This window comes from Accipiter gentilis, chromosome Z (genome assembly GCF_929443795.1).
Source record: "Accipiter gentilis chromosome Z, bAccGen1.1, whole genome shotgun sequence".
NCBI lineage: Eukaryota > Metazoa > Chordata > Aves > Accipitriformes > Accipitridae > Astur > Astur gentilis.
In genome coordinates this window covers 49,540,838-49,567,923 of record NC_064919.1, presented here as the reverse complement: position 1 = coordinate 49,567,923, position 27,086 = coordinate 49,540,838, and the positions used below count along the sequence as shown (strand labels likewise).

At 39.7% G+C, this 27,086-nt stretch overlaps 1 protein-coding gene across 3 annotated transcripts in view; it reads right to left on the bottom strand.

The window, feature by feature from the left end:
• The window catches only part of RORB (RAR related orphan receptor B), a 137,880-nt gene that overhangs the window by 3,126 nt on the left and 107,668 nt on the right, over positions 1-27,086 (bottom strand). For 2 of the 3 annotated variants that reach the window (XM_049795491.1, XM_049795490.1), the window contains exons 4-8: positions 24,768-25,169; positions 7,829-7,950; positions 6,414-6,546; positions 4,366-4,473; positions 3,136-3,246 (exon numbers count right to left, since the gene is read on the bottom strand). In XM_049795491.1, the coding sequence (XP_049651448.1) occupies positions 3,136-3,246; positions 4,366-4,473; positions 6,414-6,546; positions 7,829-7,950; positions 24,768-25,169 (876 nt within the window). The remainder of the gene's footprint in view (positions 1-3,135; positions 3,247-4,365; positions 4,474-6,413; positions 6,547-7,828; positions 7,951-24,767; positions 25,170-27,086) is intronic. The other variant, XM_049795492.1, reaches the window with a different exon arrangement.

The window sequence follows — 27,086 nt, the reverse complement described above, 5'->3', positions numbered from 1 at the left end:
TCTAGCATGTTTGCAGGTGGAGATGCCTCTGCAACCTTTACTGGACTTCTTCTGCAATATTTTAACCTTTGAAATCAGAAATCAAGTTAAAGAATCACCTCCAAGCAGAGTGGTTTTGTCCACCCGAAAGTGGAAAACCTGGATTTGTGCTCTGAATTAGATGGAAAATAGGTCTGACACTGGGCTTTGCAACCTTAGCAATGGTATTAACGGATGTTCTTAGGTCCCTGTACTCCTGATGGGACCTTTCTGTTTCCTGTAAACTACGTAAACACTGAGATCAAGGACACAAGATCACATTTCAGGATGGTGGCTTCTGTAGAAAAGAAACTTGAGTATCAGTACTTCCCACAGGGAATCTCTGTGTACCTGTATTAGTGGATGAAAGGACTGGTGCAAGTACTTCTGTGGAGCAGTGCTTCATTTTTGAATTTTTACATATGTTCCCAAGATGAAACACTTTATTGTGAAGAAACCAGAACATCTAGCCTGGAAGGAAATTATTTCTTTCTCTATTGTTTACTGTTACCATTTTCACAAGAAAATCAATGGCAAATTTAAATGTCAGTTCAATCTGTACTGAGTTTCCCTGCCTTCCCACTCCCAAACTTAGCAGCCCAGCTGAAATGGGAATTTTCTGCACAATCCAAATTTGCAGTCTTTTTGTGGAAGACAGATTGCTTTCACTCATGTACATGCAGCCCGTCATTTCTTTCTTATTGCATCTTCTATGACTAAAGATACACATGCTTACCGACTACAGAAATAAGCAGTCAGTGTGCATCAAGCGCTTTCAAAATTTTTTTTTTTTCTGGTTGTTATTAAAGGAATAGGAGACACTGTATGGGTCCTCTTGCTAGCAAGTAGGAAAAAGCCGACTTGGATGTGAAATGGGGACCTGTGGATTATTGAAATATTTCATCTTGTAGCACCACTTTCAACCCTGAAGCTTGATTATAGTGGAAAAAACCCCCTTGGAGTTGCCTCTACTTATCTGTGCTACTTAGTGGAAACAGAAGCTGCTATTCAGGAGACACACAGCTCTGAAAGGCTGTATCAGGACTGATGTATATGTATCAGGACTGAAGTACATTACTAGAGTTAATGGAGAAGCTTTTACAACACATGCCTGCAATACAGCTGCCTCGAAGCCAGTGATGAGCTGCTAGCTTTTTCAATTACTTACTACAGCTGCAAGAAGTAGAAATGAGTGTGGATACTCAGGCAACATGAACTGCTGGCAGAATGTAAGAGATTTTGGTGCTTTGCAAACTAAAGGGACATATGTAGAACTGCAGAGCTGAATCAGAAATTTTATGTCCATCTAATGCCTACATGCAGCTAAGCACATTTCATAAATTACTTGATCCAAAATCCATTAAAAGCAATGGGAAACTTTCCATCACTTAAATAGGTTTTGCCTAGGTCTAAGGCACAGGACAGTCTGAGGTGCTAGAAGCTTTCTGTGACCAGCTTTTGTTGAATAGGGCTATAACTTGTTCTTCTTTCCAAAATTACCTGGGAGACCAAAAAATGACTTCTTTTCAATTTTTAGAAACTACATAACTGAATTCTCTTTCTCCCTACACATGAGATGCCTGCATCTGATCCAAAGTGCTTTGTAGTTAGCTTTGAAATGATCTTATTGTTTCCGTCTGTTCAGTTAACTCTTACTTTTCCTGTTCTAACTGTAAGAAAATAAACTGAAAAGATAAAAAACCTCCAGTTGTTACTCAAGAGAAATACAGATCCTGTTTGCGAGGATCTCAGCATCATCTTCCTGCTTTCTTTGGCTTCATAATGTGAAGGCAGCTGGAAACACTGAAACAGTCTTCTGCAGTCTCTGTTAACATCTTACTGAAGAACTTCAGAGCCCAGACCCCAAACAAATTTCCAGGTTGTCTTCAGCTTTGCACTGAGTCAGCCTGCTGAACAGGCCACTAACGCTAACCAGGAGCAAGCACCAGCTGCTCATCTCTGTCATGCTCACAGCTTTGGTCTTTTCAGACTGAGGGAGGGCTGATGGACAGGGACTCATTGGGACACTGCAAGTCCCCTGTCCCAGAGGAAGTCAGGGCATCTGGGGTACAGCACACAGGCAACTCTCACCCCTGTGCACAGTTGGGATGCCTGCACACAGGGACATCTCTGAGGTGGAAACAATGGCTGTTTGGATGGTCCTCTCTGGAACATCCTGGCCTAACACCATGAAGGGCCACCAGCTCAACCATTTCACCTCTGAGCCGATGACCACAAGAACTGCTCAAAGGGAAAATAAGAGGAGCAGAGTCTTTTCAGTAGGTGTCATTAACGATGACAATGAACATGTTGACACCATCTGTGCTAGTCTAATTCTGCCTAACGTAATCTCCACCACAGATGTGCAAAAGGGCAAAGTGACCTAGACGAAGTCTTTAGCAGAACAAGCTGGAAAAAAAAAATCATGGTGGGGTTTTTTGTAAAGGCCTTTCAAGAGGTTACTATTAGTGGGAACTGGGGGTCTACCTCCTCTGTAGCATGTTTAAAAATCCCACACTGAACTGTGAGCTTATCTACTAGATCCACCTTCTGAGTAAATCAATCACAAACCCTCTTTTCTGTTGGTCAGACAGCCAGCAGTCATGGGGTGCATGCTTGCCTTGCAGAGTTATGATATATGAATACATGAAAAAGCATGTTGCCCCTGGAATAACCGCCTCTCAGGACCTCACACAGACTTTTACTGCTTATGTTCTTATAGCAACAGTAAAAGCCCATCGTAGTTAGGGACTATATAACCTACTCAGGGCTGTGAGGTTTGAGGTCCCTGAAAATGCTAGGAGGAACGTGTCCCTTCTTGAGTACCATGCTTCTCTGTACGTGGTCTGGAGGAACATCAGCCTGTACTTCTTGTCCACACAATCTTGCTTCATGTCCGTTACCCCCACACTTTGGATCTATCTCCAGTATGTGTAATTCCTGACAGTCTACCAAAAAGAGAATGAGGTATATTTGGGTAATTCAGGTATTCTTCCATTACTTAATGCATTGTTTAATACTGCTTAATACAGCTTAAAGAGCTGTTTAAGCAGGTAGAAATAGAGGTGGACAAGGATGGAAAAAAAAATCATTGTGGTGTTTTGAATGAAAAATTACCTGGTGATATCAGAACAGCAGATGAAAACAAGGCAATCTCCTCCTCAGTCAGCTGTAAGGAACATAAATTCTTTGCAAAGTCAAATGCTTCATTCACCAGATCATCAGAACCTGCAGACCACAGAGGACAAAGTCAGTGCTAGAAATTTATCATCTCTTTAACCTGCCATGAAAAGCAGATTGTTTTGATGTCAAAAAGAGTTGTTAGTGAATGTCTGTACTTCTAAACTAAAGTGCTTTTCATCAGTTATTAAAATTCCACTTACCCCCAAAATGTATCACTAAAACACCCACTGAAGCACAAAGATTACAAAAAATTAGGGGCATGACCAGTACAAAAATTGCAGACATCTTAGAAGAGGGTTTTCTTTTCCCAGTGTAAAAGAAATGCTATTTCTAAACTGATATTAAATTTAAGAGGTATGAATGACCAGTCCTAAATAAATTTCACGTATATAATTTTATTAATTAGCACTACAAGTATTTCTGAAAATTTGTGAAAACACTATAAAGACCAAAATAAATCAACTAATGTACGTTCATAAATGCTTTAAACTTGTAAAGTAGTGTCACGTTTATCCATATGCAAATAAGAAAAATACATGCCTATATGATAAATATATACATTTGAAGCAAATATCTCTCTTTGAGTTTGCTCCTGAATAAATTTTTGATAATGGCTGAAGACATCCATTTAGCTATTAACATTTCAGGTAGCACTCAATATCATGTTGAGAAATGACACAATTTTTTCAATACATGAATCTAAATGAGCTTAAAAATTTTAGGTGAAACAGTATTTTAGGTAAGTCCCTGCCTACATGTTGTACTAGTTCATCATTTTAGTCCCCTCATTGCTGGGGCTAAAACTGCCTTCTGGAGGACACAATTAGTGAGGGAGTGATTTGATATATCAAGCATAACTGAACTGTGAAGACAGACTGCTTGGCTCCTGCCATGAACTCACGTTTTATTAAAACTTCAGATGGCAGAGTAAGAAATTTACCTGAAAAACCCTCATGCTGCTCTTTTTTATTAGAGAAAAACACCTATCACTGCTAGCAGCTAGTGGAGTCACCTTTTTCCTTTTTCAGTTCCAGCAGAGAGATATAGAGGTTTGGGGATTCAACATTTACTAGAGATTTTCATTGTGGGTCACTATTTTCAGAAAGACAAATCTGTCACTATGTGGCTCAATGTAATCAGTTGAAAAGAAGAAGACCAACATACCCAAGGCTTTAAACATTTGCATCCCTCCATACTTTCCTTCAAACAGAACAGTATTGTTGAGTGGGTTGAAGGCACGGCACATTCTCACCAAAACCACTTCCAAGCAGCCTATCAGACACGAAAGAGAGCAAAAGTACCACACGTTACTGCAAAACATCAGAATATAGGTAATTTCAAGAAAATATTTAGGAAGACATCAATCGTTAGAAACATCATCAGGGATAGACATTCTTTGATGGCATCTAGAAGTTATGTCTCTGAATGAGAGAAAAAATACTTATTTCTGCTTTAAGTATTAGAAAGTGGTAATTTCTGGTCCAGCCTAACCACCTTTTCTTTAGGTTGATCTTTCCCCCATTGCAGCAAATTGGCAGCCTGGACTTAATCTGAATTGCAACCTGGGCAAATATTTTCAATTTGAAGTATTTTATCCTGAAAATTAGGCATTTATTGAATCTTCTTTTCAATAACGAAACCTTTTTTTATACAAAAAAGCAGCTTCATTCATCGTGTATATAAATCCCAGCTTCATTTGGCTGGAGGGGGATAACATCACAAAGTGTTTTTAGAGAGAAAATAAAAGTTAAAGTACTGTCAAGAACACCTGTAAATTGGGTTCTGCTTTTTTCCCCCTTGTTTTTCTTTCAGGTTGGGGAATAGCCAAATGAACTCTTCTTTTTTTCCCTTATCTTTCCCTGTATTTCCTAACTGCAAAAATATATGTTTTGGGAAAATGAAGGGAAAAATTTTAAGCAACCCTTAACTAAATCCAGATCTCCTGTAAGAATAACTCTGAATCTGAGGATTCTTTCGCAGACATGCTTTTGTGTGGAAAGTCCTGATTTTCTAACTCCTGCCCAGTATTAACAGCAAAACAGAAAATAAAACCTGACATATTTATACATGCTGAAGCTAAACAGAATTGTCTGACAGTACATCAAATATAACTATATCTTTTGCTGAAGGTGCAGTTGTGTTGTTAGCTTTGCCAGCCAAATGAAAGAAGTTACTTGGGGTGCACTGGCATCTGCAGAATTTTCAAAATTAGTATGAGCTTTAAAAAAAATGGTTCTTATGCTATGACCCTGTTTTTCCAGGAGGTTGCCTGCATGTTCCCAGGGTCTCTGCATCCCTTCTCTTTGCACCACTGCCCACCACCTCAGTACAGCCCCACACCGAGCCAAAGCCCTCTGTGTACAGAATGCTGAATCACACTGGCTTTCAGCCTTAATGAAGAGCTTTCTCTTGAAATAGGAAGCACTTCTTATGCTTTAATGAGCCGTCTCACACAGCATCCTGCCTTTTACACATGGAGGGAGCAAGAAACTGATAGGACAGGGTAAATGCAGTTAATTACCAGTTGCAGTTCACTTGGTCATACCGTTTTGTCCTCCTGAGTTTGGCGGTGTTACTACACAGTCACAATAAATCTCGTCATGGTTCTTCCGGAGGACAGAAATTACTGAGTCCCGTGATAGGGAAAGAAACCCTTTTCCCCCTTGCCCTTACGCACACACGTGCACACCCAGGCACGCACAGAGAGCACAGCCGGAGCACACTGCTGTAATCCGCTCTCATTTATTCTGAAACCAACTGGCACCAGCAGGGATTTTCCCCCCTGTGCAGTGGCTGGAGGGTATTTCTGTAGTCTCATTAAAAAGATTAGAGATGACCACAGAGGCAGGCCCCGGTGAGCCTGCATTCGTTTCACTAATGACAAGTGGGGATTTTACAGGGTGGCAGATGACTCATTCAACCAGCTCAATTCGCGGGGTCCTTCCACCACATGTCAGGTTGGAGACTGCATTTGCTGCAATGATTGTGTGTGTGTGTGTGTACTTAATAACCACAACCGACTGTAGAGGGAAGGGGATCAGAAGGCAGTAACATGATTAATGTGGAAAAATACGGAAGAGTTAATGTAGTTAATGAAACAGAATGAAATTAGGGCTCCTTCAAAATTAAAATGATTTGCAGAACGAGACAGCAGAACACATTTCTAATGTGCTGGGTGCCAAACCTGTCTCAAGCCTCCGGTGTTTACCCACCTGACTTAAGGAGGAGAATTTGGTCATTCTGGCAGAGCTCCATGAAGCCTGTTATACGCTTCGCAAACTCCACCACGTACTGGATAGCGTGGGTGATCTGAATGGCACACTGCTGCCACAGAGCTTCTCTGGTCTTCCAGGAAAACATACACAGAAAAGCAAAGCAGTGAGCAAGTGGGTCCATCAGTGCATTAAGTTCTTCAGGTGGCCTTGCAGAAAGGCACACTCCTCAGACTCCACCCCATCCCCAGGCAGAGTTAGCAGCATCTCCACTTCTCAAGGCACCCGACACTGTGCATTAGAAGGCTGTTTTCACAAGCCGATTGCCCCAGTGATCTGAACTCTGGCGTTGCCTCTTCAAAGGGGGAGAACACATTATCCAGTACTAAAATGTGATTCTACTGTCAGCTTTTATGCAAGATAGAAAAACAGTGACACAAACAATGTAAACATCCCAGAGTACTCTTAAGGAAAGAAGTGGCACAGTGGTATTAAGTTACCCAACAGAATATTTTTGCAAGTTTGAAACTTAAAATAATATATAATTAAAGTATCATTTCAGTCTGAACACTGATTGCATCAAAATTTTGTCTCCTTGATAATAATTTTCCTTACACACACAAGTGTGTAAATGTAAATGGATGCTCTTGGTTTGCATGCCATAGCTCTGCAAGCTGTGGTATGGTTTTTTTCTTGCTAGTACTGCATAGCCCCTCAGCTTTCAAAGAACAAGCTGGAGTCTCTTCTGACTCTTGTGTGACCAGCTATGTGCCAATTGAAATCTGACCGAAGAATCATTGCTAGTGATGCCGGCACAAGAGGCACAAAGATTTCTGTTGACTGGACTACATCTGAAGAGTTGCCAGTGGTAAATAGTCTGAATTTGACCTAAGAATCACAGAGGTAGGACAAAAATGTACTGTAATGAGATCATTTTTTCACCCAGTTTTGAACAACTTCAATTTAAGGAGTACTTTCAGTTTGTCATTGTCTATTGTCTATAAGTGTCAGTTATTTGTTATTTGCATGAAAAGGGGATGTGTTTTCAAAATTATAGGGAAACAAAGTTAGGTTGTCTTATTTTCTTAAAATCCTTACAACAGAGGATCCCATCCTGATCACACTGAAGACAACTGAATTTCTGCATGAAGTTTAGACGTGTGATAACAAGCGAAGCATGGAAAGCTGGATTCCATAACCATGCCTAAGTTTCGATATTAGCAAACATCCCAACATGCTGGAAAGCTGCTGCTCCTCTTTATGAAGTGTCACTCCTTTGCTTTTAGTAACCAGCTCCTTAAAGATATCTAAAAGCCTATTTTGGCCTATATGAAACTCATCAGTATATCCTTGCCAAGTACATTACAATTTCAAACCATAGGGAGCAGAAGAAAAAGCATATTACAGGATTGTACCTTGCTCTGGTAAACCTTAATTTCTTCATATGTGTGGGTCTGCCATGCTAGCTGGTGTAGTTCCTCCATTGTATATTGACATGTCTCCAAATGAGATTTAATGATATTCTGTGCAATTCGATCTGCAAAGAGGAGAATAAAAAATAGCTTCCATGAAACAGTGAACAGTGATTTGCAATAGCAAAATATTGGAAACATTATAAAGTTGTTGGAAAATGCAGATTTTTAAAAATAAATATTTTCTTTCCAATGCTACCTTTCTCATTTGTTTTCATTTCCGAAGATGACTGTTGCAAAATATTTCAGTATTCAACCCAAAGCCAAATGATGCTTGATAAATAGTGGATTTGCATGTGAGAATAACAACAAATTTTGGGAAAATATTCAGACTCTTCTATTCTGAAAGTGATTTTTTTTTTCTGTGTTTAAATACATGTCATTTGGAGACCCTGGTTATTTGACCACTTCTGCTGCTCCAACCCTGTGCAGCTGCCCAGGTCTGAATGTTCAATCCTGACGGCATTTGCATTACCTTGGGGTGACTCATATCAGAGAAAAAGGAAACAAGTCTCTTCTCTTTTTTCTTAAGTTTTCAGCTGGGTCAATTTCTGATTTAGCTTGATGAACACAAACATTGAGAATGGTGCTAGCAAGGGGTGAAAGCTAGAACTAGTATGCTGGGTTTTAGAAGGTGGGGTGGGGGGGATAATAGATCTCACATAAAGGATTAAGTTATCTTAAATTCATTCTGAAATTGCAGCCTTAGAAACTATTGTGTAACACGGAATGCAGGATGCCAGGGGAAAGGGAAGCATTCAGTGCTGTCCTGAGATCGCACTGAAAGGAAGAGTAAACTTTTCAGGGAAATATTTTAAACTAGATCTTTGCCCTTTAAGCAACCTGAGTGGATTAAAAGATTTTCACAAGAACTTCTAGCATGAATTCATTAGCGCTGGAAATTGAAATGTCTTGATAAAACATGCTATAGAAATGTGATGATTTCTTATTTTGCAGCTTTGAGATGTATATGTCTAATGAAGCTCAGTGCTTCAGCCTGAAGACATTGCTTAAGCTGAATACCTTTTAAATAACGGAGCAAAGTTGAAGTCACAGAACTGAACTGAAGCCCTTGTGGCAGAACTGTCATTTTGCAGGAAAAATGTTTGTCAAAAAAGGAAAGGACGTTGACAATGCATTAAGCCAAACCTGAGCATGGGAATTAGAAAGAACTAGGAATGCCATCATTTACTCATTCACATCCTCAGCCGTTTGCATACAGCGGGTGGATCTGGTACTTGGAGTCCCAAAAGAAGCCTGTTTCTTTGGCCAAATTTTGACTGAATTTAAAAACACAGCAAGATGGAAAACTGAAAAATGAATGTAAACATGCATATGCTCTCTGCAAACACTGCTATAGGAGTGTTATTTAAAGGAGAGATGCCTGCGCTACTTTCACAGTTAATAAGCTGAGACTCAGTGGAAAGGTGCTGAAGAAAAACACAAAAGAGTTCCAGGTTTTTGTAAGAACAATAAAACTTGCTCAATTCAATCTTTACAGGTATCTCTTTAAAGGTCAACACTGTCTTTACGTTTTCTAATGAAAGAACTGACTCAGGCATAAAGATAACGAAAAGTTATCAGTATATTAGTGAGTACAGGAATCTATCTATTGTTTTTTTATGGAAGGTTGGATGCAAGTCTTAACCCATGATGGTAAGCTGTTGCATTTCATAGTAAAAACCTTACAGATAAATGGACATGTTCGAATAAAGGGATGATGAATTCAAACAGATTTTTTTTAATGGATCAACAAATTTTTATTTGCATTTGCCTAACCAAGAAAAGCAAGGAACCCCCACCTTCTTTAGAAAGATAAATTTCAGATGTTTACGCCCATAATATTGTTCTATTTAAAGTACAGTTTTAACATTATCTTCTGGAAACATCCTTAGCCATGATAAACCTGACTGCAGAAGTTAAGCTCAAGCTATAGGTTTTCTCACTTATGTTCCTGGAAGGATTTAACCAGACAGAACTGAGGTGTGGGCAGAGGAACATTTAAGCCTTTTATCTAAACACCAGTGAAAGGAGAATGATTTCAACTTGTATGACAATTCCACAGCCTGAATGGTGAAGGATTTTGCTCTCTACACCCATTGGCTGGCCTTTTTCTCTCTCGTGCTTCCTAGCCCAGCTCTCCTAGACTCCTCATTTGTTACAACAGCTGGAACTATTCACACTCTTGACATAAAGAAAATGCTTACAATAAACACCTTAAATACTTTAATATTACTGCATAGAGAGATTTTGAATCAGGTAAGGTGACCTGATGACAACAATCTGAAAATAAGACCTTTTCATTTCACTGACCTCAAAATATACCTCATTAGCAGTTTTTACATTACTGCAAAATCCTCAGCTCCACTCCTTTTCCTACCATTTATGTATTTACCTTTGGACCGAAGAGCTGACAAACTATTCAGAGTTTTGTAGGGATGGCATTCTGTGCTTTACCCCCATACATCTTTCCCTTATGTACTTGCGCTTATGTTGAGCTGACATTAAAACCCATTTAGATGTGTGAAGGCCTAGGGCAATTGCAGCAAGCAGCAGCTCCGAATGCTGACATCCAGAGAAGGATCAGGTGCAAGACAGACTTGAAACTCTTGTGCCGCAGGCTAGGCAAGGCTGAGTGTGTGATGGAAAGGGTACACTGGGTCTCAGGGGAGGAGGGGACTGCTCATTCATCATAAGCAGCAGAGGAGCTTGCTTGCTTACACTCAATGGTGGAGTCCCTGGAAGGAGCTTTATGCAAATATAGCATACACTGGCTGTACGGAGCTGACATGACGCAAAAAGTAAAAGAAGTATAAGCTTGTCTTGGCTTCTCAGATGGTCCAGCAATAGAAGATCCAATCCAGGCAGAGCAAAGAACATCACTTTCAAAGGGTTTCAAAGACCACAGCCTTTTTTCTGGCGTTTTCAGATTTTAGCATCTTTTTGCTAATGACGTTGGAATCAGTACACCTATCGGCAAATCCCATGCAGAAAGAAGTTCCTAAACCACGGGGAATAATGTACTGACATCTAATGTAAACCTGTCCTGTCACATGGCACATGGCACAGGTACTGTGTTGTACCCAAAACATGATACATTTCTGTGAGACCTGACAACTCTGAAGCACTGCCAGAAGCTGAATTCAACAGATTAATTCTTTTAGTAGAACTAGAAGGAAAGAGACAATGAGGAAAGAAAGCAAATGTTTTCATACAGCAAGAGGAGAACTATTGCCTTGATGCAGCGGCTGTGACCTCAACTGTATGGAGGTACCCTGCTGGGGTGATGCTCAACAGCTATGTCCCTCCTGTTCTCCAGGCTAGAAGAGCCCACCACGGGTACTCCACACATCAAGTTTTGACTTTTGTTCATTTTCTTTTCAAGAATCTTGAGCCAGAGATTTCAAGGGTCTCCTTACACTGGCAAGTTGCATGGACAAGTTGCATGGACACAACTAGGAATCCTGTTTGGATGGGCTGCAAGGACTATACAAGACAACTCCATTTTAGTGACCTCAATGTGAACTGCATTTCTGCTTGAAATGTTGTCAGCCTCCATTTTGCATAATTTACAGCAGGTTTGCAAGGTTTGCTTTATGAAAAGGAAAACAAAAGAGATGATGCTGGCCACTCAGGTGTGAGAATCAAAGTCTGCAACTTTTTATTTTACAAGCACCAACTGCTGCAACTGTTGAGCAACAATTAATTCCAACTGAATTACTGAGCCTGCATGATAGTACACCACCAGCATTATAATAACTACAGTTGTAAACTGCAGGATTTATAAAGCTTATCTGTTATAGTATGTAAACACAAGTGTAGATCAGGTGCTTTGTTCCTCCCCTTTTGTCTATATACTGGGTTTATTATATTAGGGCTATATCTCCTACCATGAATCATGACCACTTGGATACTACATGATACCATGGGGAATCTGAAAGCCACACCATATCTTGGCAGATTGATTCCATCTGGGAAACATGGCCCACAGAAAATAACATGTTCCCAGTGTCTGAATTCTAGCATGCACTGTGACATGGAAGCATTTACATTAGATAGCTTGGCTCTAAATTTGAAGATTTCTTAATATTGGTACTTTGAAATTTTTCATGGAAAGCAGACACTTCTTGTAAAAATGCTGTTTCATTAAAAAAAATAAAAAAAGTCTAGAAAAAGTATTTCCTTCCAGAGAGATAAACCAGAAACAACATACTCAATCAAGAAAACAGTAACGAATATGAGGTCTTGAAAATCAGAAATACTCAAACAAGATACATCCTGGAATGACTACTTATATTTCATTTCTGTCCTGCATATATCTGACTGGTTTTCTATAAAGGCCCACTATTCTAGCTGTAGAGTCTCGTCCATTCTTAGGGGTGACAATGAAACCTAGACATTGTTGGTTGGCATGGCCTAAGAGTAGAAACCCGAGAGGTTGGGTTGGCCTCTGTGCCCTGCTATGGGTGGGAATGCTGCCCTTCCTGTCACAGCAGCTTGGGTACTGCTGGTGGGGCCCTGAAAGGTGCCAGCTAGATGGAGAGATAAATTAATTGGTATTTTGCAATGCAGCAGTGTAAAAAAATAAGTCAAATGTGTAGTAGGAGATGTCCAGAAGAGGCTGAAAATTGTACATCAGGAAGCTCAAGGATTATCTGTCAAAAAGATTTGTTCTCATTCAGACAAAAAAATTGTGGGTTTCCTGAAAGAAATACTGTGTGTGTGTATGTAATTTTATGGTCTGTGACATGCAACTTGTGAGAAAAGATGACCTCAACGCCTATGACTAGATGGAGCAACAAAAATGTAACAGAAAGATGTACACATTCTGAGGGTGAAACAGGGGCTGTACAACATGCAAGGGAGCATAGTAACAGAATAAATAAACATCTACAGAATGTGCTCTTGGGCTTGTGGCTTGATGGTTAGAAATTAGACTGTTGAGGCCAATACCTGAAAGAGGCCACATGCAAATATTGATGGGAACTGTCCTGAAGCATAATGAGGGATCTCACTGGTGCTAACAGAATTTAATGAAGCTATCAGGGAAGAGAAGCATCTGACAGGTGAAATGTGGAATAGGGAACATAGACAAGATATGGATGAGGATGACAGTGAGAGATCAATGCTGTTTTAGCAAGAGAAATGACTTTGAAATTTGTCTGGGCCTACCTAAAGCTACAGGGAGAACAAAAAGACTTGATTCTGTGAGGATGGCCCAATGAACAGTGAAGTAAGCTATACCACAACTAGTGCAATGGACCTGTCCTGGTTTCCTACAGACTTGTCAAATATTGCTTGCCATTCCCTCTCTGATCTCCCATCCCCCGTGTTTGGCTGGGTAAGAGGCACCATGAACATGTACAAGGGGGTGGTTTGCTCAAACTGATTGGCCAGCAGCCACTGCCTTTTGGGGTGAACATGGGCTGGGGTCATGGCTTCTGCCTTTCCCTAAGGTTGTCTGTCTCCTTCACCAGCTGAATAGACTCTTTTCCAAAGCTTGTGGAAACCCAGGTGGCTGAGACTTCTGCTTCCCTTCATTGAAGCTGGACAGTAGCTAAAGCAGTGTTGAATGGTCCTGATGGAAGGACGGGGTCCAGAGAGCAAGACTGCAAAAGCCCCATTCCATCAGCAAAACCGGCCAAAGCCATATGTTGGAAGGGAAGAGCAACAGTGCACAAGCTATACACCACTCACATAAACCCGGGACTATACCTCACAACTTCCAGAACAGCAGATGACCTTTTCTGTTTCCAGTTTTGGCTACTCTGCTGGGCTCTTTTTTTTTTTTTTCCTTTCCCTTTTTTTCCCCCTACTGTAATTTCTTATTTTAGATTTCAGTAGACACCTCACAAAAGGCACTCTCCAAAGGTTATGATAGCTCAAACATGCATTGCACCAGTGGGTTAGGAGCTGCTTAAATCATAAGTACATACAGATAACTGAACATTGCAACCTAGATAGTATAAATCAGCACAGCACAGATCTGCAGGGTTCTGCCATCAGCTGATGAGTCAGTCCTGCCTTTTTCAGACATTTTCTTGTAATATTTAGAGATCTCAAATTACAATACTGAGGAAAAACTCCAACTTGGGGTCAAGTACAATGCTGGTGGGGATGGGTGTAATAACTACATGGACTGCACACAACATTCACCAGCTGTGAATTTGGCCTGCTAAGTGGAAATTATCCACAGTACTCGGCAGTGTCTGTTTCCTACAGGCTCTTTAGTTCTTTCATTTGTCTCTCTTTTCTCAGGAGAGACTAGTTTTTCTCAGCATTCCCTTCTTTTGCACTGGGAACTGAAGAACTTTGAAGTGTGTCTCATAAAACACTGATAATCATCCTCAATTAAAATGAATAATGAATTTTTAATTTGCCACTTACCCTTAGGATCCAGTTGAGTAGCTAAGAGCTCATCTCAGCTTATATCCTAAGTTGAGCTCTCGCAGGGATCCACTTTGAATTAATGCTGCAGTAACACCACAGCTTTGGCTGGCTGCTGTAAGCATGCATATCAGTTTGTGCAACTATCAAAACTCCAGCTAGACCTTCTAAATAAAATCTCCATTCTAGGACCCAAAATAATGCCAAGCTAGTATCAGATCAACACTCTTCTGTACCCTAATTCAAGGGTATCATGACTGCAAAATGAAAACTTTTGTAAACTGGTTTCATTACACAGATTACCTCAATAAAATTTTAGACAGTAGTAGAGGCAGTGACACAGGGAATAAAGCAAAAGTATGCCTTGTGGTTGCTGTCAAACATGAATAATAGGTCCCTTTTTTTTTTAAATGAACTGGCTGAAAAGTCTGAAGTTTTTTGCAGAAAAGCAGGAACACTTTTTCCTAAAAGTGGTTACATAAAGCTCATCCTATTTTTCATCTGTCCCTGGCATTCTCAATGTCATAATGCACAAAAGATTTCCCTTTCAAAAACTGCTATAGATAGACCAGCAAGTTTCATAACTCCCATTTGTTTAATAAATTTGTAACACTACACAATATGCAGCCTAGGAAGATGATATGAAACATTAAAACACTCATATGAGACTGGAAGTGCTTGAATTTAGTACAGGAATAACCCTCCCTTGTGTTCAAGTTACTGAATACTTACTGTCAGGAACAGATTGCACAATGAGGCAATGTTATGTGTGTGAATTCTGTATTTCCTCTCTCTCCCTTCAAAATAAATCAGAGTGTGATTTGCTTTTCAAAGAAATGTTAATAAATTACAAGAAATGACAATACAATTGAATGAAGTCCTAATCTGGAGGAACCTAGAGGATGGACCCAGAGTTCTGTTAAATCCTAGAGGATCTTTATAAATGCTTAAAGGTCTCCACTTAATAATACTTTTCCTGGGTCTCAGCCAATTTAGTAAAAAACGTATATTTTGTACTAATTAGAAATCATTTAGCTGGCAGCAAAACCACTAACCAAGGCAATAGCTGGAGCTTATGGGACATGGACTCTACAGGCACTGTATAATTATCACAAATTTATTGAGATGAGCTGTTTCCTAACTTCTTCCAGTGTAGCTTACACAAAGAGAACTTTATATTAAAATTGAGACTGTTCCAAAACAAGAATGTGGTTTCATTTATTACAGCTAAGGAAACATTGCTTGGAGTGGACATTGTTCACTATGAAACCTAGAAATATGCATGGAACAATTGGCATATTAAGGGTTTTAAACTAGAGTTGGAAGGGTTTGTCCTGTCATAGTCTGCAAAAGGCTGGGAGAGGTTAGACATACATTTTAGCACTTCTTTCACTGCCATAGGCTTACATTTAGCTTTTTGTAAAAATTTTAAGCAACCTAGGTATAGAAATGCTTTAAAAAGTAATGACACAATATTCTGCGATGGTTCTATTTTCCTGTAGTGTGGCAACTGAGTTGGATCAAAGTGGTGTCAGTGTATAGTGTCAGAAAGTAAAACAATTTGGTTATCATAAGCAATGCCAGAGATTTCACTGATCAAGAGAAAAAAAAGTCAATGCAGTCAAAAAGGAACACAAGACAGTGCTCCATGCCTTAATATCTTGCTTTAGCTATTCCAATTTACATGTGACACTCATCCCTGCAAGACTACTGCGCTATAAAAACTGCTGTGGTCTGATAATCAATTTCTGCATTTGTCTGAGCCCTATGTCCTGTTGCATTGCATTTTTCTGCTAAATGCATTCGTGTTCCTCTCCTCTGTGTTTCACACTAACCTTTTCTCATATCTTTTCACCCTTGTATAAAAGTATTGTTACTGTTCTGTGAAATAAAGTATCAAAACTGAATGGACTGAAGGAAGACATCACTCCTTATAGAGCTGAGAACAACATCACAAACTGCAAAACAAGCAGAATTACAGTATTCTCAAGAATAAGGTAGAAAGTAGTGAAAAGCATGAAGTAAGTGATGAAATCTGCCAAACAAAAGGCACACAGTGTGAAAAAGTGAACTATGGCCTCGGGAAGTCGAACTTAGGATGTTGCATGTGTACTGGGAAAAAATTATTTGTAAAACCAAATTTTTGTTAGCTTCCTTGTGCCTGAGAATTAAAGAACAATTGAACAATGCTGTCCAGGGTGACAAAGAAATACAGTATGGACACCAGATTAAGCTCTCAGAAAGCACAAGCTAAGTATGCATATCGTTGGTGCCGAGTGCCCATAAACAACATACGCAAATGCTAAGGACAGGGAGCACTGACAGTGAGATAAAGGGGTTGCTCTGATGAGGATGTAAGCAACATATCACTACTAATTCAAAACACACCAACTTTTGCAGATAGTGTGCCACTTCCATATACTACAGTGTTTCCTAAACCATCACTGCCTTGCCCTCTCGATTCTCATCTGCAGTGCTATGTTTGCCTCCTCGCAGGTTGTGTGTGAGACGCAACCCTGCAAGGCAACAGTTTTCACATGTCCCAGGCTCTCTGTGCTCTGGCACCTGCTCTGGCCTTCTCACTTTGACGGTTTCTTGCAGAAAGCCAGTTACCATTTCTTCTGCTGTTGGCATTGCTGCTCTGAAGCATATGATAAGGAATCAGTCAAATGGCTATTCCTATGACCGCCAGCAACAGCATGCCTCAGTACTCGCTATACCATTAGCTTTACATTGATCTTTTTGTGTGATTTCTAATCTGACAGTATTCACAGCACAGTGCTATTCCTGAGAAGATTGTCATGATATATGGTAATATATGGGATGTATGATATGGTATTTTACATATTTTGACTGCTACAAATGGTTGCTTTCTAACTGCTTTTTGGATTCTCAAGAGAATGAACATATTTTGTCAAATTTGGTTACAAGAAAATATTCATATCTTTTGAGAAAAGGAGGAATTTTTTATACTTGCTTTAATGGATTAGAAATGTACCCACTTTAGAGAACTATATTATCATGCTTTAGAAATGTAAGCTTTAGAAAAGATTGTTTTTAATACCATTTAATGCATCTTTTTAATTAATTTGTAAAATAATTTGAAAAGTAAGTAAAACAGAACAAAAGGTCACAAAATATTCCCCATCCTCAATCCCAGTTAAAAGATGTCACTGATTTCATTAATTTCATTGCTTAATCCAGCTGCTTATATTGTTCAAATAGTCATAACCACAGTTAAGATGGGACCTCATTGTCTTGGGTACTGCAGAAAAACACAGTCAGTAGAAAATCTTTGTTTCTTGAAAACATGCATCTGTGAAGAGAACTCTTGATTGTATTCCCACTTGCCACATATCCCCACAATAAATTTAAAGAGCAATATTTCAAATGGCATTTTCTGCAGCATTTACAGTGCATGGTCTGTAGTGTGATCAAACCCCAGCTAGGAACACTGCCAATGGTCATCATTTGTGAAACTACTGTGACGTTACTAGTTGGCCTGCATTTGACATATGAATTGGCTTAACTGAAAGAGAAGTCAAATTGCTTTCAGAAATAGCCAAAGAGCTTTATAACTTGCAGGAAAACCCAGTCTGAGGTATACTTTTAGGCTATCTAATCTACTGCTTTTTCAAATAGTTTTTGATTAATTGCTTTACTGTATAAATTTGCACTAGAGTTAGTAAAAAGGCACATTGCGTCGTGCTTATTGAACTGTGATAATTTGTGTTAAGCGTAGTGAAGCAGGACTGCCAGAACCAACACACGACTGATCCAAAGTCCACTGCGGTTACTGTGAAGCAGTGGATACTTGGTGATTTGAAAATCTCAGGGTGAAAAAACTGGTGCTTAAATATAGTACATTCTAGAAAATAGTCTTTATTTTCTAAATCTACATGAAAAGTTATAACATGAACTCTGCCATCCCTAAGTCTTCTTAAATCTGTAAGTGCTAAAATATGCACTTAGTAGAAGATAACAACATAATCAGTTATTTATGAACGTTTGGATCATTCAAACTACCAGGTTGGACAACATACACTCACTAAAGCCTTTATGTAAATCTGTAATTAGGCTGGTTTTGATCTAAATTTACAAATAAAGAGAGATTACTAATTTGAATGTAGGAAGAGGTAGAACTAGAATATTTTACAAACTTTCAAAAATATTACATTTTCCCCAACATTTCTACCAAATTCTTTGTTGATTAAATTATTTCTAAATATAAGCTTAAAAAAAATCAGAATCTACAATCACAAAAAAGCACCATTCCAGCATCAGTTCAGCTAGAATGCTTCAGCATCATAACGCTCTAATTTATTCTTTCACTTTTCTTTCCATTCTTTATGAAGTTGAAGCATTTCCTTACTGAGCAACGCTGTCAAATTAGTTTAAATCTTGCCATTCTCTGTTCTCGAGTGTACGGAAAGGGGAAAAAAATTAATTAGTTAAAATAGCAGAAGTTCTAAGTTTTGTCACATGAACTGAAATGAGTACAGAACTGAAATATTAATTTATTCTGATTGTCACCTTTAAGTAGGTAATGACGGTAAGATACAGTGCCCTGAGGGTATCTGCGCAGAAATGCACATGCTGCACATTTTTAATTGCTCACTAGATGGCAACATTGCTCTGCTGAAATACAGCTGTAAGGCTGTAGGCCCCTGTCCTGCACAATTTGGCTATCACCTTGGTAGGAGGGATATTAAACTATGGCTTAGAAAAAGAGGTGAAGAAACATTACACAGGACTAGAGTCACAAACCCATCATTTCTGCTTCGCTGTGTGGTGGGCGGTGGCCTTGTAAAGGGAGCATCAACACAGGTGTTAATGTCACCTTAGGTATGGGTTTTCGTTAGAGAGTTCATTGCGAGTGTGATGGTCCCTACAGCGTCCCTCCAAATAACATCTAACTGACCAATACATGTTCAGCAAGCTGTCCGTTAAGACTTGATTTGGCACAGGGAACAAATCCGGGAGATATAGAGAACAATAATAAAAAATGCTTATCATGTTGGAGAAGTGCTTTTGCAACCTTCAACAGAGAAGGCACAGCGTACTTTTTAAGACGTGAGCCTGGTGCATATATTGCATATGCAACATAGAGTACTGTGGACATCCATAAACAGTATAGGCAGGGAGGAATAAACTATATTCTTTCAAAGTTAATGGGAAGATCTCTACTGAAAGGAGAAAGGTGTGGGTCTGGCTTTCAAATATATCCTCAGCAGAAGAGTTGAGAAGGTTCCCACATGAGGATCTCCTCTTAGGATGGCATAGTGAATGACCTAAATGCTAAGCTCCTGCTTGTATGATATTGCAGCAATGGAAATTTAATAACTTGACAGTATATAAAGTTGTTCAGTGTAGGTCCTGAGATGAATGTATTAACCCAGCTAAATTAAGGCTTATGTATGTACAGGGTGTCATTTGCAGCTAACCGGCGGGGCTTTTCTTTTACATACCCATCCTGTGCCAGTCTTTAAAACATTTTGAAGGTTTTGCTTTAGTGTCATTTTCCAGTCAGTGGGTCAGGGTCAAAAGAGCTGTGCGTTACAGTGCATTTGGTGAGTAGGGCCTGTGATGCCTCCTCCAATTCTCACCACGTGGCTGCCCTAGTCAGCGGTTGCCCACCTTAAGATACACGCAGCAGAGCAGGGTCAGGGGGGCTGGAGAAAAGGATGATCAAGCCCAAGCTTATCAACCTTACTTACTATTTGACTTTAATTTTAGTAGAAATGTAAGCTCTCCAAGCCGTTGTGTACCTTCAAATAGCACTGAAGAAATGCCATGTAGATATACATAACACTTTTTTTCTATAATTATAGAGGCTACCCTATGTGACCTCCTGCATGCTCTAGTGATGCCTTATTGACTACCTAAATACATACAGCTATAGGGCACTCTTCAATCCGAACTGGAGTGAACCCTTAACCAGTCTGTCTTCTCCACAACAATATTCACTAATAATTTTTCCTCATCTTTAAGAAATCATAGGCTGGTAATCGCAATTGCAGTCAAGACAGGGAAACCTTTCCATTAACTTTTACAGACCAAGATCTGAGCCATGTATTTTGTGAGGAAGATGCAATGCTTAGCTCAGTGACAGATAATACTATGCACATATATTTAAACAAGATGGTCTTTAATTTGACCAAGTCTAAAAATAAGCCTTTAATACCTGCTAATTTAAAATGACACTTGGAAGAAAGCATTGCCATCCCTCTATGGACCTACCAGGGTCAGGAAACAGAGCTTCCTTCTCTCTGTAGGATTTCCCATGCACCATCTGACTTCTGTGACTCTCTCTGCGAGGATAAAGCTGTTTTGCAAATGACCAAATTCTCTCTTTTGACATGATGAGCAGATTTCACCCCACTGTTTGAGTTCCCACTGCAGCATGAGGAATCTCTGCCTTCCCAGATGTGCAGATGGCACGGTGGTCAGAGAGAAATAGGGCCGGGCTGTGGGGTCCCTGGCAGCATGCACCCTCAGGGTGTCTCCTGTGCTGGCAACACTGCTGGCTGGCTGGACACACCTGGGTCATGCCACCCGTGAACAGCAGGATAGGTAGAGGAAGATCCTGCCCAACTCATCTGGTTGCTGCATCTGATCTACTTTGTGCTCTGCCCACCTGGCTACAAAGCCAGATACAGTCTCCAATAAGACGCCTTAAGTACAAAAATACCTCCTTTAAAAGAAAAAGGAGCTGGCCTGGAAAAGCAGCTGATACCAAGCTGAGGCTCTGCTCCTGTATGCTTATTTACAGGCTTTGACTGATTTCTTTATACTTTGAGTTTCTTTTTCTAACAGGAACTGGAATACAGACTGGGGCACAGCTCTGCCTAATGGGGAACTACCTGGTTTTATTCAACTTGTCACCATTGTAAGCTCTGGCAGTTACATGATAAATTTGTGTCTGTATCTGAAATTGCTCTTTCTTATACTTAGCCCCATCTTCCAGAAGAAACATTACCTACCCTGTTTCTCATAGTGATCAGATAATATGCAGTTGCACCCTGGACTATTCAGCTCATTTGGAGGAACATACTAGTACCAAATACATGTGAAGGAGTCCTATAAAACTTTAATTTGTCAGCATCTCTTTCTTCTACACCTATTTACTGGTACAGAATTTAGAGATACTAGTAAGCATGCAACACAGAATAAGCTGTATTTTGCTTCCTGTGCCATTCTAATACTATGTGTTGAAACATTTGCTGTGTAAAAATTTTAAATTTCGGAACTGTTAAGTTGAATCCATTTCCACTACAAAGTCTACCGCAGATGAAGGTAAGTTCAGGAAAAAGAGCAATTTCACATTCAAATTAAAGGAAAGCTCTGTTAAAGATCAAAGTAGGCCTGACCATTCTGATTCCTTTTTTTGGTGGAATTAGAAAATTAACATGTGAAGAAAACAATGTAAATCATGTGTAAATTATGTCATAGAGTGTCTTAGAAAATATTATTTTTATAACTGAATCAAACTGACAGGGAAAGTAAGACTTGTTATTTGGATTTTTCACAGAACCTTACTGTTGAATAGCAAGCAAAAAGTAAATACTAAAGTAATTTATGCAATTGCAGCAAGTTGTTTAGTCAGGTGCTGCAGGGACCATTGTTAGAACTTGTTTTACAAGCATTTAACATTTTCATTAATAATTTGAAAGAGAAGGTTCACAGCATGCTAATTAAATGAAGAGAGAATTCTAGATTGAAAGAAGTCACAAAGCATCAGTGAAGACTGAGACATAATGTAATAGGATTGAAAAGGTTAGAAAAATAAGAAAGAGAAAAGGGGATTCAGGTTTAGAAATGTGCAGTCGGAGGAATCTTAATAAAAACTGCCCTGTACAGGAGAGAAGTTAGTGAGAAACAAGCAAAGCAGTAACACTGAAGGAATAAGTGAACTAGATATTGGCTGGCATGTGATGCGGAAGCTGCAAAGACTACTTTGATTCTGGGCTGTCTGTGAAGAAGCCTGTCCCTTCGAGAGCTTACAGCAACTTTTAGGTGCTCGAGGATGGAAGGAGCCTCACGCATTCATTTATGAGGAAAAAATTAATACCGTTCCAATCAAGATCAGGCAAATGGCAAGTGAGGTTGTGCTTAAAAAAATACATGTATTTGAAGAATATAAAGACCAGAAGAAAACTAAGACTGGAGAGTTGAATGTGGTAGAAAGTCTTCAGTGGGGAAAAGAACTAACATCGTCTGGGATACATAAAGCAACAGTTCAGTATATCACTAGACAAGGTAGTATAACGAAATTTCTATCAGGCATGAGGATCAATGCAGTATAGCTTTTCCACCTCCTATATATTCTCTATGATTTCATTAACAGTTAAGGCAGTAACTTCTATTTAACATGAGTTGAGCTTTTTCCTAAATCTCACTGGAGTAAGATACATTGCTGCAGTGAAATTTAAGCACACTCTAATATGAAATCAATGCATCCCAGTACTTAAGAGTTTTCCTGCTTTGACTGCAAGACTGCAGCTTTACAGATGGCCCAACAATCCACTGCAGCATTAAGAGGCATTTTCTGTTTGTTTTCAAACACTGAAAATATAAATATAATTTGCCTGTGCACTAATCCCAATGCTTTATGGTACATCTCTTCCATTTTTTCAGTTGTGTCAGCTGATCCGTTGTACTACATTATCTCTCACTAACACCCTTACCTCTCTGCTGTATGTGCCACAAATGACATACAGCAGTGCTTGGGTAAAATCCTAGCAATTTAGGAGCCCCAGTTCCAATTTCAAAAGGAAGAGAGGTAATTCCCAGCACCTGAATTTTGCTGTCAGCTCAGAGACAGGCCCTTTGCTATGTCCCAGTCCCTGTGTTCTGGGGTCTTCCCCACTTTCTGTGCTCACCTCTGTAACTGAGCGCAAACCCTAATTCATGGACTGTCAGAACTGTCATATTTCTGGTACCTCCTCTGGGAGGTCAGTCTCTCCGGGAACATTTCCTTTGGTACAGGGTGCTGCAGGGAAACAGCTCTTATGACTGTTTAAGTTGTCTCTCAGCTGGTTTGGAGTACCGCAAACCACAGTTGCAGGACTGAGGTTTGCACAAGCCACATGTGAGTAATACTCATATGGCCACAAGAGCCAGGAAGGCAGCTGGAGCAGATGTACCTCACTAATCCTCTGTACTGCTATGCTCTGGGTGTAAGACTTCACTGGACAGCAGCCTAGGGTGTAAGACTTCACTGGACAGCAGCCTAGGGCAAATGTGATAACAAAATATGTCCCCGCTAAACAGAGTGGCAGAAAAGCATAACTTTCTCCTCCACAATTCACAATTAAGGACACAATTTGTTACACAGCTTCCTGCACATGAGCATCCATGGGTAGAAAACATGCTACAGATTCTAGCTGTACTTTCATTTTTTTTAATCAGACAGTAACTACTACATACACCCTCTCTGCAATATATATCAAGCGCATGCCACATCTCCAGGCCCCTCAGTAGGTCTGAGTACACACATAAATTTGCACATCTCAGTGTACCTCCGTGAGGCAGCAAGGCCACGCCAGAACTATAGACAGGTTTTATGATGTGACATTAATTAATTTGTTATGGGTGCTCTTGAATACCATCTTTTTTCTTTTTTCCTCCTTCTTCTTTCTTTTTAATTAAATTCCATTAACGAAGTGTTACCCTTTGATTATATTCTGAACCACAACTGACTCAGCATACTTTACTTGTTGAGGTGGGAAGTACCTAATTAGGATGCCAATCTGCTTTCATGTTATTTCTTTATAATAGAAGTAGTACTTCCAGTTGCATTGGAGAGGTATGACTAGAGGCATTAGATGAACAGAAATCCTCCTTAGAGAAGGATCACTGTTAGCTGTTGCCTTTCAAACCATCTCATCTCACAGAGAGGTCTCTCTGCTACTTTTCAAAGAAGAAATCAAGGGACAGGTTCTCCAAGGCATTCAAGCAGCAGAACAAGGGTATCCATTCAACTACATTCAGAGTTTGCGCACCTCACAAATTCAGTGAACCTGCTCTGCAGTAGTGAGCTGGTGCTTTTTGACAATAAATACCCTAGAATTAGCTGCCATGGGGATTCTGGGTGTCGACAAGAATATGGATGGATGGCTGAAGAGATCATTTAACCCTGCTAGTAATGAGCTCATTTGAAACAAGCTCCCCACTACTAATTATCACTTGGTTCTGATTGATTTATCACCTACTTTGATGCTCCTATTTCATAAACAGAACATGAACTGCTGAGTTTAGGAAACTGCATAATTTTCAGATTTTTGTAAAAACAGAACTGCCTTGATATTGTGTCAATACTGCCAGACTGTCTTTCTTTCCTTTGCTCCCTGTGTGTGTGTGCACATATACATGTGTGAACATGTAATTATTGTGTACCTGTGTATGGAATGCTTATATAATATTTTAATACATACAGTATTGCAATCTAGCTTATATATACACATTACACTAGAGCAATAAGAATTTTCCTTACCTATTTCAGTCATGGATATCCCCGGAGCTAATTGCCCATTGTTGAAAGAGCTATAGGTAAACAAGTTTGGTACAGAGGTGAGGTCATAGATAGGTTCCTGCTTTATCTGTTTGATTCCAGTCATGTCTAACCCAGACTGGTCTGGGGAAGGCTGGGCAGAATCCACGTTATAGTAACCCTCAGACTTCGGCAGGTCAATGATGTGCCCATTTGAGTAGGTGCTGCCAGTTTCGTTATTCAGGTTGCTCAAGCCATTGCTGATGCTGTTGCTGTAAACCCTGGCGAGGGCTTCTGCCTCACCGCTCTGCTGCTGCCTTTGTTCCTGCAGTCGCTGCTGGTGCTTCTGCACTTCAGCATACAAGCTATCCCTCTGCTTTTTGGACATTCTTCCAAACTTCACAGCTGAAAAGCAAAGCACAATGCAAACCATTTTTGTCTTTCGTATTTTCTTGATTCTCCTCAACCCCACCACTCTTGACATTTAATTTCAGCATTACTTTTGCTGTGGAAACTTGTCTTTTTCTGTGGAAATTAGAGAGGATGCAAAGCTTTACATGATATGCATCTCACAAAGGGAAAAGTATGCTTGGATTTACAAGGTGACGACAATGACTCCTATTTGACAGGAGGGCCTCAGTCAAGCAGCTCACTTCCCACTGTGAATGTTAAAAAGCCCATGCATCCTTTTATATCTCTGTGTTCACTGAACAACAACCCAGAGCTGTATGAAATGTACAGTCTGTAGATTCATATCCCATGTGATTTACCAACTTTCCACAAACCTTTAAACAGTGCACTAACAGGATTAGTACTCTGGATTAAAACAAGCCCTAAAGCCTTATTATCTCATCCTTTCAATGGGGTGTTATCTTCACACTTTTTTAAAAAAAAATCTTACAGGTTAGAGTTAGAACCTAGAGGAAAATAACAGATTTGAAGGTAAACAGCACAAATGAATGTCAACTTTCCACAGAGGGAAGTCTCAGGGATTTACACAATCAATTTACATAATCTCCATGCACAAATCCATGCATTCCTTCTGATGAGAAAGGGAGGAAAACACCAGAGTGCAAACCACTCTCCCCAGGAACAGGGTTCATTACACTGAGATTGAAATTTTCAAAAATGATAGGCTGATTGCTGTGGAACTAGGAGGAGTTCTAAATCCACAGACTGCATAAACAGTGGCTCATAGCTGATTATCTTCCCCCATACCCCCTGCCCCATCTTTCTATAAATTCTGGCTTTCTACTGGGCTAGATCCTGGGATCTCAGAGCAGACATAGTTGTTAATTATGCTCCAAAACTGATGAGGGATACATTCAGCATAATTTATCAGAGCACAGATAAAACGATGTTGCTCTGGAAATACTAATTTCTACATATTATAAGGTGTATTTTCCAATGCTGAGTATTTTCTGTCCATCTGTAATTGGAATCAATTCAGAATCATCACATTTATTAGCACAGGATGGGCTTGGCTCTCATTTTTGCTACCCTATAGTTCAGTTATAGCCCTCGAGAAGAGTCTGAGCCTACACATGTGGATGAATGTGAAAATCTTCAGTCGGGACAAAGAATAGAAAAGGAATAGTGTAATATGAAAAGGCAGTGCCACAACACCAAGGAGATGGCAGCCTCTTCAATTTATTTGCACTTTTTTACACTAAGATTTTTATTTTTTTTTTCTTGTTGCCATCGTCAGGTTACTTGCAGCCCTTCACACAGCCTGCAAGCTACCTCACAAGTACACAACCTACCCCTGGAATCAGTCCATGGTGCACTGCACACCCTTACAGACAATATACAGTGACTGTATTTTGAAAAATGCAACTGTGTATTTTCTTCAAATTTAGGGCCTCAGTAATAAAAACAAACACCCACTGTTTATTCTCATTATATATTCATTAATTGGATTCTCCAGCTGCTGTCAATTAGCATCCTGCCTCTGCGTGATAAAAATGAATCTGTTACATGGCTGAGAGGTAAAAATCACATTCAATTTCTCTGTTAAAAAAATACATACAGCGTATTTTAGACTTGCAAGAGCTCTTAATATTGTTAGGTATAAACACCCTTACATAAACAATGACAGAAGAAAGCAATGCTGTCAGAAGAATTTCTCCCTTTGTCTGTACGCAGTGGTCCCTGAATTATAGGTTGGGAAGACAGTGCTGTCAGTCACATTAAAATGCCCCTGTGATACCTCAAAACATTGGAAGATATTACTCTTAGGAGGAAAGCATGTGCTGTTAAATTACTGAAATGTTACTACTTTAATATCCTCCAGGAAGAATCGGGAGCTAAGGCATCAAGTAA